The 10,755-nt window shown below is 46.4% G+C and overlaps 1 protein-coding gene across 1 annotated transcript in view; it reads left to right on the top strand.

Moving 5' to 3' along the window:
• Positions 1-3,780, top strand: part of DGCR2 (DiGeorge syndrome critical region gene 2) — a 41,362-nt gene extending 37,582 nt beyond the window's left edge. Inside the window, exons 9-11 of the mRNA XM_008950150.1 lie at positions 1,415-1,567; positions 2,234-2,470; positions 3,252-3,780. Of these exons, the coding sequence (XP_008948398.1) occupies positions 1,415-1,567; positions 2,234-2,470; positions 3,252-3,493 (632 nt within the window). The 3' untranslated portion in view covers positions 3,494-3,780. The remainder of the gene's footprint in view (positions 1-1,414; positions 1,568-2,233; positions 2,471-3,251) is intronic.
• The last annotated feature ends 6,975 nt before the right edge of the window (positions 3,781-10,755 follow it).

The raw sequence follows: 10,755 nt of genomic DNA, 5'->3' as shown, positions 1-10,755 counted from the left end.
AGGGTGTGTTGGTTGGTAGGTGTATGACTACATTGGTTTAAGCTCTGACAATGAGACTTGCTGTAAGGTTTGACAGCACAGAGACTGTTGTACTGCACAGCCAGATTTGAGAGGGTGTAACATTTGAGCTCTGTGCGTAACACACTATTAAACTAATTTCTTGTTGCCAAGAATGCATTACGTAATAAATACCAGCCTGTGTACTTTAATGATGTATAAATTGGGCAGATTTTTGTGTTGTTAAGTATTGCCTTGCTACAAATGCATCTTTATGAGGCTTTTGTTTTGTAAGGAATCTTTGGTACAGCTTTAGCTGCTGTTAGTGAAAGCGTTGGGAGAGCTCTTGCAGCTGTGATGGGTGTGGGAGAGGTGACCAGGGCCTGCCTGCATGCTCTCCAAAGTGGGGTGGTGCTGTGCTGCCTGGGGAGGGGGGTTCATGCCTGGTAGTGCTTGACTCCTGCAGCAGTAGGTGGCCAGGCTGTGGAGTCACTTCATCTTTTTATTATCCGCACCTAACCTCGGTGTGTTTCTCATTCAGAGCTCTTTAATGGGAAACTGGTACAAAGAACACAGCCACTTTTAGGTCATTTTTCTTGGTGTAGTATATCTGTATGTACGTATGCTACTTAAACGTAGCCAAGTGTGATTAGTTGAATTGTGAAAAGTCAGCATCTGTTACGCTGGGCACGGGTAGAATGGTGGTAAGTTGCTCACGACAGCCTTCCAAGTGTGGATCTGGTTAGCAATGGTATTAAGCTCTCAAGGTCCTAAGCTCCCAGGTCTGCCACTTGCTTTCTATGTGATTCTAGGAAAAGAATTAATTCCTGTTTACCTTAATCTCTTCGGTTCCTGAAAGGTGATTATCATGCTGAGTCACCTTTTTAAGGTATTTTTAGTTCCTGTCACTTAGTTGTGCTAAGCAATGTGTCAACGACATGTGTAATTTAGGTGACCACATGCCGATGATTGACAATTTTTAGAGATTTTGTTGTTGGAAATGTGAAAGTTAAGATGTCCAGAAGTCATGTAAAAATACTGTGTAGGTATGCCAGTTCTGAGGCCTCTCCCATAGCTTCCAGTCTTGCTGTTCTCTTTGGTATAACATCAGCCATTCCAGTGAGACAAGTGGATGTGTAAAAGGCTGTTAACTTTTCCTATTCCTGTTTTCAGAGATCTGAAGCCTTCAATATTCTGTACCTTTTGCTGATTAAGAGATTTTTAGAAATGTTTAGATCTTTCAATAAATAGATAATCACTTGATGATTCGTAATTTTCTTACATCTTTGAAATGTGGAGAAGTATTAAATCAGGCTAATGAATCTCCACTCCGCATTTATCTATTACTGACGGAAGAACGTGAACAAAAATGACTCTTGAACAAAAGTAAGAGACTTTTATACGTTTTATATAACAGATGGCAACAGTTTGTTTGACTCAATGGCTGGTGGAATGCGTCTGATCGTTAGCTGCATTTCCTCCTTCCTCATCCTCTCTCTGCTGCTTTTCATGGTCCACCGGCTACGCCAGAGGCGGAGGGAGCGGATAGAGTCCTTGATTGGAGCAAATTGTAAGTAGCCTATATCTCTAATGATACTTGATCTAAGTGGTGTTTGTGCTTCCAAACAAAGAGAGTGGAAGAAATACAAATCTGTTGAAAACATCAGCAAAGTCTGGCTGTAGATTCTAGTCAGTACTGCACCCAATTGCAGCTCTGCGCTGGTCGCCTGACCCAGTTGTGGTTTGTACAAGTTTTTGTTCTCTGAACTACTCCTCATTCAAAGAAAAAAATATGTATCAACACTTATCTAGTGCCTTGTGCTTATTATTGACTGTTGTATGTAAAAGTGAGAACTGTCATGGTCTTGCTTGATTCTGCCTCTGTGTCTTGGTAGGTTCTTCAAACTTGAGCTTTTTTAGGAGATAATAGAAAAACATTTTTTGTTTCTGTGTGGTCCAAATACAAAATATCTTCGATGTGTGAGTGCTCTCCTTAGTTTGAAGAGGCTAGAATCAGATTTAGATGTAATACAGGACAAACAGGCTGGGAACAGGTGAGCCTGGGTATTGTGTAACTGCAGTGACTTGACTTGCGAAGGTTATGAAGACTTTTTTAGGCGTTCAGGAGACATGAATTCCTCAGGTGTGAAATGTGGAAAAATGCATTGATGTGCCTTAAATTGAAGAAGAAAGCATGGGATAAAGTCACTTCCAACTCTTTATTTTCTTGAAATAGTGCACCATTTTAACTTGGGCCGCAGGATGCCGGGTTTTGATTATGGTCCTGATGGTTTTGGAACTGGCCTTACCCCGCTGCATCTTTCAGATGATGGGGAAGGTGGGGCATTTCATTTCCATGACCCACCTCCACCCTATACTGCTTACAAGTATCCAGATATTCAACATCCGGATGACCCACCTCCTCCCTATGAAGCTTCTGTCAATCCAGACAGCATCCTTTGTTCCACTCCAGGTACACAGGCAATAAATTCTCTTTACTTCCTCTTTTCCATTTTGGCTAGAGTGTAGATTTGTTTTTAAACTATAATACTGTGTTTTAGTGATTTGTGATAGGAAAAAGTATTCTGTTACAAAATTTCCTATTTCTGTGCTGGGAAGGTCTTTTGTTAACATGTATCATTAAGCTTGCTTTTTTCTGAAAGTCTTTGGATCACTGAAGTTAAAAGTGGAGCCCATGCTGCAAGCAGTTTAACTCTTAGACCTTACCTGTTTTCAAGCCTTACCTTGGATGGGTTGCCTGGTTACCTAGTTTCCACCATGCTGGTACCTTTTCTGGTATTTTGGAGATAGTCCTGTACAGATTGGTATTAAAAAGTAGAACAAATATCAAGTACAAGAGATCTTGAGTAAAATATATCCAGTGTCTTCTCTCCTCCCCACTTCCCCACCCACGCCCCCCAAGAAGTGACCAAAAATATCACTAATGATTCACTCGGCGCTCTTCAGTTTTGCAGCTGCAGTATTCACATAACTGTGGGAATCGTTCAAATTTGGGGTCTTACAGCAGCACATCTCACAAGATAAGCAAGCCTGATTAGTGCAAGTATCTTATTTATACATCAAAGCTTTATTTCTGCTACATAATATTCTTCTTCTGTGGTCTCATCTCTTTACATGTTAATGCAAAACCAGGAAAAACTCAGAGCTTCCAGAAATACAGATAGTAAATCTCTTTGGGAATGGGAAATTATACACTCCACATTCTGATTCTGCTTGTTTTTTGTCCTTTGCAGGTGGAGTTCTTTCTCAGACTGTGCAAAGCAGTCCCCCATCATTAGGAAACTGTGATGTACCCCCACAGCTTACAGAGGGATCTCTTCCTCCCTCAGTTGGTCCTTCCTCAGTGGAGCTGGAAGACTCTGCTGACAGCAGCACCTTTCTTGTCCCTCCTGACACATCGCTAAATGACAACACCCCGGCAGAAACTCTCACGGGCAGCCGGCACAGCCACTGTTCTCTCAATACCATCGTCTGAAGGAGTGAGGAGCCCATCACCGGTCAGAAAGAGTTTTAGCAACTGTTTGCACAGACAAACACTAATCCGTGGTTTGAACTTCAGAAGGAATCTCCACTTTGTTTTTTGAACACAGCTTTTATGTTCTAGGTTAGGATTGTGCCTCTCGTTTTTTGGCTGTTGTTATTCATTCACTAATCGGTTTGTCCTGTAAATATGGATTGTATAACTGCTCTTTCTTTCCATTGCCTATGGAAAAGAGTGCAGAGAATTCCTTTGACTTCTAAGGAGGTGAAAAGTATGGGTAGTTTGTTTTGGGTTTTTTAGTTTGGTTGTTTTTTTTTTTTTTTTCTTAACCTGAGAGGAAACAAAATCTACATCAGAGAAAGGCTGCTTGAATTTGGCTGGACACCACTGGATGCAGGGACAGGTGATGGAAAAGGAGGGTAGGGGCAATCACCGCTCCATCAGATGCTGTCTTCCTTCTGTGCTGTGCTTGGAAAAGGCAGAGAAGACGGCACTGCAGGGGAAGGGGCTGGGGCCCTGTTTTACAGAGTGGGAACACGGAGGAGCTGAAACACATGCCACCAAGTAGGGAGTTATACAGTATAAAACACTTGAGTGTTTTGATCTGCCTTGCTGTTTCAGAACACTGTAGGGACCGGAGGATCAGTGACCTACGCAATGTGGGACAAATGGGTACTAAGAAAACCAGGATTTACAATTAGAATTATTTGTTGTTGGTAGCTGCAAAATCTCATATTCATGGGTAAAGTTCTGGCCCCTAAAGAAAACTGGGTCTGTGTAATGCTTGTCTCTTTGGTAGAATCTTCACGTGTTGGGTTGTACTTCAGGGAGGAGATGGGGAGCAATTACCTTCGATGCAGTCTGACTTTGCTGTAGGAAGCCCCTGTTTGTTATAAACCCATAAGGAAGATTGAGGTGTTTTTTGTAGTATAACTCCTTTACACTGAATGGTTGCACAAGACTGGCCTGGATGAAAGACTGTTATATTTAGCATGTAAATGTGTTCCCTCCCTCTGCTTCACTTCTATTACAGTTCTACAAGTACCATTTGAAAATGATCCACATGCACTATACATGATGCTTAATTCTAATTGGACACTTGTTCCTTATCAAAGTCCCACAATTCTAGGGATTTCCCCTGTGCCCCCCAAACCATTTATCCAGGTCCCATGAGGGTTTATAATGAGATTAGTGTACTTAAATCAATACAGCAGTTTGCTTCACTCCAGTACGTCATTTTAAATTTCCCTTTCCTATTGAACTCTTTAATTTACACATGGCAAAAAGATTCATTCGCTCCCTCCCTAAACCCAAAATCAAGCACTGTTGGTTTGATAATGAGTGCAAAATTATCTTTGCAGGTGACTTTGAATTCAAGTTTAGATTTCAGTGTACAATTAATTTAGCCTTTCCCCACATCCTCCTCTTGCCTCTGCTCTCCTTGACTTACTGTACCAGTCAGCAGATGGGATGAATTATAGGGAATTTGTAAAGAAAGCCCCTCGTGAGTGTTCTCCTGTTACCTTATGAAGGGTACAAGCCTAGAGGGACAGAGAGAAAACACTGCATGGGGGCGTGTATGTGATCTATTTTTCTAGTAATGATGAGCAATCATACTTGTATGACAAATCCGAACCCGCTGTCGTGGTTTCCCGTGCAGCTGATTCTTTCCCCATTGAATATGCTGCTACTTTCTATTCCATGTCCGGCCTACAGGCTTCATACTGTACGTGGGGATCGGTCTTGACAATTCAGCTCCTTTTGCACAGAAAACTGTGTCTCGTTACTGAGATGGGGTCTGGTCTCCTGACGTTCAGACACTTGGTAGCGAGCTGGAGTCCATCGGAGAGCGCGAACGGCAGCTCTGGGGCACGCGGCTGGCCCCGGCTGGGAGGAAGCACTGTGAGGGAGCTGCTCTGCCGGGAGCCTGCCCTCCACCCGCGCCTGCTCCTGCTCCGGCTGCTCCGGCAGCAGTGGCACGAAACAAGAGGAGCGGTTCTCCACCCTCTGGGGTCTCTCCCCATCTCCTCCGAGTTCAAGCCCTGGTCTAATGAAGCGGATGGATAGCGGTAGTCAGAACGATGCGTGCAAATTATTGAGCATTTCTGAAGTATGAAAATAAAGCGGGTTTTGTGCATTTTTGAGCACATTCATACGTTTTATACATTTTATGTACTGATTTTTTCTTTAGTTTTATAGGTACGAATGCGTGTGTGTGTTTCTGAGTGGCAAGAGATAGATATAGATATCTATATATATATACATACTGTAGATGGTAACCTTGTGCTGCATCCAGCTAGGTGAAGCTAAGCACTGGGATATAAACTAGACTCGTAGGGTTAATACTTCTCTCAAGCTGGCTGTAGGACAGGCTGTGGTAGTGTACAGTTCAGTAGGATGCAAAGTCTATGCTACTACAATCTGTTCCTGAAAAATATTTTGTTAGCAGTGCAAAATTAGAAAACTTCCAATTTCTTTTCAAGACAGATGGATTTTTTTTTTTTAATAGTATCCTAGCGCAATAACAAAAGGCCTTTTGGCTTGTTTTAGTCTCTGAAGCTGTGTTTTGTGGCTGAGGTGAACAGATATCTTACCTCACACTTCTCCCAACACTTCAGGAATCTGTTCGATGGGGGTTTTTTTAATTTTACTTTTGGTTCTCTGGTGAATTTTGTTTGAAAATAAGCTTTGTTACAACTGGCAACTTCATGGTGGCTCCTGGTTGTAGCTATTCCAAATAGAGGCTTCTTTGTAGAAGCCTCAGTGTGCTGTTTTCCCAATTGCTTCTGAGCCTTTCCTACTTGTATATTGGCATGGAGGCTGCTATTTTCTCTCTTTTCCCCTGTCCTTCATCTTAACTGTAAACAAGGGAAATTTTGCCTTGAACAGTGGAGCTCACTAAGTACCGCTCAGTTTACCTCTCAGTGAGCTTCTTATCTGGCAATAAAATTGTCATTTTCCCCCCCCCTTTTTTAATGTAGCTTTTTCACAGTACTTTCTCTTGGAGTAAGGGCCATTGTAGCAGAAAACGTCACAACTACTCAAGACTTCTGGACCAACTGGGGATGAGTTGTTTTCTTGACAGCAGTTGAGTCCTCAGCAAACCTGCCTTGCCCTTGGCAAGGTGACTGGTAAGTAGTTTGTCCTGAGCACCCATTACAGGGCATTGATGCTTGCCTGAGGAAGACCTTTCTGTTTAGATTGATGAGTTCTTTGCAGTTATTTTATGCATTGATTTTTTTTTTTTTTTTCCCCCACTGTTCACTGCTCTGGATATTTTTCTCAACTACTGATGCATCCCAAATGTCCCTGCAGACCCGGCAGGGAGGTGGCATTACCACGACATCCCCAGCAGCACGTGTGAGCAGCGAGCCCGATTTCTCGGGATGTCTTTGGCCGCAGTCGTTGTGAAGTGGCAGCACTGTGGCCTCCCACAAAAACACTCCTCAGATTCCCCATCCTTGCAGCATACTGCGGTGCCATATTGAGGTCTCTGTTCCTTCAGGAGCAGCCCTAGATGCTCACTTGGGTCGGTCTTAGCGGCGATACCTGTGCAGTCTCACAGCAGCCTCTGATGTTTGCTAGGTGAGTTGTAGAGAATGGTAACGTTAGGGGGACAGTCGGTTTCATTCTGTGCCAGGAGATGTCTTTCAGATGTACAAAGAGCTCGTCTGCGTAACATTTGGTCTTGTCTAGTTTTGAGCCTCAGACTGTTCCTTTACCCACTCATGGCAGAACGCTGATCTAGAAGAGGATGAAGTAGGTTGAATTTTTTTTCTGAAGGTGTAGTCTTACAGTCAGCAGGTGTTGTGGGGTGACAGCCTGTTCATGAATCTCAAGTCTCACTTCAGAAGAAGACGTTTTTGTGACCAGTAATTATTACAGTTCTTTCATCTAATAGTAAATTAATTTGAAGCTATTTTTAAAGGCGTTTTTATCTTTCAAATGTGGCTTTTCAGTGGCAAATTATTTTTGCCATTTCAATGTTTCCTCATATAATCCTTATACAATCTTTTTTCAGTTGCTGAAACATTTGGGTTCCCTAGAGAAGGAACATGCAATGTACAAAAATTCCTTTCAAATTTCCCTTGCTAGACCCTAAAATCAGGTAGTGTAGAGGAGGCGGATCAAAGTTCATGCATTTGTTTCTGCCGTTGCTCAGTTGCAGATGAAATGGGTGTTTCTTTGGAATAGATGCTTTTGGTGGTAAAGATGTGCTTCCCCTGCCAACAGTCTGCATTCCCTGCCTGCTACGGTACGACATAGCTTTAATTTTCCAGTATTGTGCACCTTGAACGTTGAGTGGGTCAGAGTTGATGCCGGCGGTGCTGCCGCGTGGTGTCAGGCAGGAGGATGCCTGGCAGGCTGCAAGAGAGAGTGAGACACTGCTTTCTGCCTTCTCCTGGAAAAGAATTTTAGCCAATGCTGCATTTGCAGGCTTCTCCTATGTAGTTGGTTTGTGACTGGACTTAACTGTGGCAGTGTATAAAAGATTTTGATATTCTGTGAAATACCATGTAGAATTTAAATTTGATACGATAATAATTCAGTCCCTGTGACACTTTTTTTTTGTTCTAACTTCTTCCTTTGGGGTTGGCACTAATCTTTCTTTTTTTTTCTCAAGATGCTGTGAGAAACATTTCATTCAAATGCCAAATAAATTGTGTTCTGTAAGAGAACTGGCCTGTTCTGGTGTCTCCTGATTTCTGCATCAGCGTGGTTCCTTGGCACTGCAGAAGTCAGTCTTGTTAAATCACGTGTTTGAGCTGTGATCTTGCACAAAAGATCAATAGATGCATTTAACTTGAAGGAGGGAGGTTGCCAAGTCCCTTTGTGTACAAATTCCAGTGGAATTTACCTGTATTAGTGTAATTTTAAGGAGGTCTTGGTTTTATACCTGAGAAGGTGAAGTGCAGCCTATTTCTGCTGCCCTCCCCAAACCCAGGGGAAGATGCTGAGCCCCGGGGCAGCGGATGCAGGTGGTGGTCCAGACTCCCAGCTCCCAGCATGGGGTGGCAGGGCTCTGGGGAACGAACAGAGTGGATCAGAGAGCTGTCACACAGTCACGGGTACAGTGCTGTGCTGAACCATGCTGCCTCCACACGCAGCAGGCACTGAGGAGGCTGGTGGAAAAGCTGGATGACAGGTCCAGCTGTCCTGCGCTCTTCAGCAATTCCAAAATTTGAGCTCTAAACTTTTCATCACATTCCTGAAGGAAGGTTTTGGCTAGTGCACCTTTCCCTTGCTTGTTCTACACTCCCTGTGTGGTAGGGCGATTGGAGGGGTAGGGTGCTGAGGTGACCTTGGGTGGGCTGGCAGGAGAAGCCGTGGCAGAAAGCTGTGTTTTGGGGTGTGTGGTGGGTTTCCCGTCTGCTCCCCGGGTGTCTGCTTCGCGGGGAGATGTACAGCAGGTGGCGTTTCTGCTCAAACAGCCCCCGAGCTGCCTCATCACGGCCGATTGCGACTGCCTTTGAGCCGGGGTTGCACCCGCACCCGCAGAGGGTGGCTGCGGTGGACCCGGCCCAGGGCAGGGCCTGGAACTCCATCTCTGCTCCGGGTCCTCAGGTGCTGGTTCAGCTGAGGCTGCAGCCCGTCCTTCACTGCTGGTCTCCAGAGCAGCTGCCTGGTGTCATGAGCACTTGGAGAGGCTCCAGTCTGGCAGGGGCCCCGTGGGGCTGTGCTGATGCTGCAGGACCCTGTGCAGATAGAAGGTGCCTGTCCCTCCTGCCCTCTCGCCGCGTGGGGACAGGGGCAATGCAGGGAGCAGTCAGGAGTGCCTGGGCCACAGCCACTGGGGGGGGGGGGGGGGCGTGGACAACTGTCAGCAGTGATACAGGGGCAGGGGCACAGCCAGCCAGGCAGCATTCTGCTGTGAGCTCTTACCAGCCTAAAACGCCTTCTCCCGGGAGGGTGACGAGCTGCTGTGCGCAGCGCTGTGTGTCCAGGGTGCTTGGCCCCAGGGAGAATGCCAGCGATGTGGGGCCCTGTGGTGGAAGTGACCCTGGGGGGTCCAGGCTGTGGGGGGAGATGTTGCTGGCCCCATGGCTGAGGGAGTGGGGGATGAGCCAAGGGGCTGTGTGACAGCATGCGGCCAGTGTGCGTCTGCTGGCAGCGGGCTCCTGCTGCACTCCCTGCCCTACTCCTGACTTTCTGCCCAAGCTCGTGGCAACTTATTACAGAGATGAAAGATCTTCGTGGAAGATCAGGAGTGGCCAGAGTGTTTATTGCCCATGAACTTCACCTCCCCACTGTACTTCTTTGGATGCCCGCAACCCTTCATGCACCCATCCCTAGACTATGTTCTATTAGCTCAAGTCTTCCTTTTGTCACTGTTCCCATCAGCCCAGATCCCCAGCTGGCCTCCCAGGCAACAGCACAAGATCTACCTCCAGGAGCTGTTCTTGGCACCTCTGCTGTGTGCTGGTACAGCACTTGCTGGCCGTGCACGTGGTGGGGGTTCCCAGCAGCGTGGCAGGGTGCCCATGACCAACCGATGGCTGCAGCTTAAGTAACTTTATTTTTTAGCTTTTTTTTTTTTTTTTCCTCTGTCATGTTTCTTGCCCTTGGTGTTGTGACTATGCATGTCTGTGGGGACCTCACCCAGCTCTGTGGCAGCAGGAGGATGGATGTGGTCTCTCCCTACCAGAACAACAGAGCTGCAGGATCAGCCGTGAGCTCACCACCACCACCTCAGCAACAGGAGACCAGCAAGTAGAAAGAGAGTGGCTCTTTCAAAGTTTGATCTGGTTCCTATAGAAACTGGAGGTTGCTCCTGCCTGGCGCTGGTGCCAGTGGTGCTCCCTGGGGAGGAAGGCAGCTGGGAACGGGCAGGAGTGGGGTCTGGCACAACACCTCACTGCTCCTGCTGCTTTTCCACATGCCATGGTGCCCCCTCTGCTTCCTCGGCTCTTCTTGAGCCACACTGAGCCCTGCCAGGGCTGTGTCCCCCTCTAGCTGTGTGGAGCTCTCTGGGCCCTGCAGAACCCCAGGCTGGATGTGCTGCTCCTTGCCCTGGCAGGGTGCTTTGTGGGAGGAGGGAGTCAGTCCTGCTCTGTGCTGGGTCGCATGCTGGGCACACTGCTGGTGGTTTCTGGGGTTAGGTCTCTGCTTTTGCCTCCTTACCAAAAATCACCACCAGAGAAGTCTCAGAACCTAAAACTATGTCCTGGGGACCATCTCTGCTCTGGTCGATGCCGTGGGGGGCGGGGGGAAGGAGTAGCCTGGGATCGGTGGGTCCCATCAGCTCCTGAGCCCTG

Source organism: Merops nubicus, unplaced genomic scaffold (genome assembly GCF_000691845.1).
Source record: "Merops nubicus isolate BGI_N331 unplaced genomic scaffold, ASM69184v1 scaffold45421, whole genome shotgun sequence".
Taxonomy (NCBI): domain Eukaryota; kingdom Metazoa; phylum Chordata; class Aves; order Coraciiformes; family Meropidae; genus Merops; species Merops nubicus.
The sequence above is the reverse complement of the archived record's forward strand: the minus strand, read 5'-3'. Positions and strand labels throughout refer to the sequence as shown.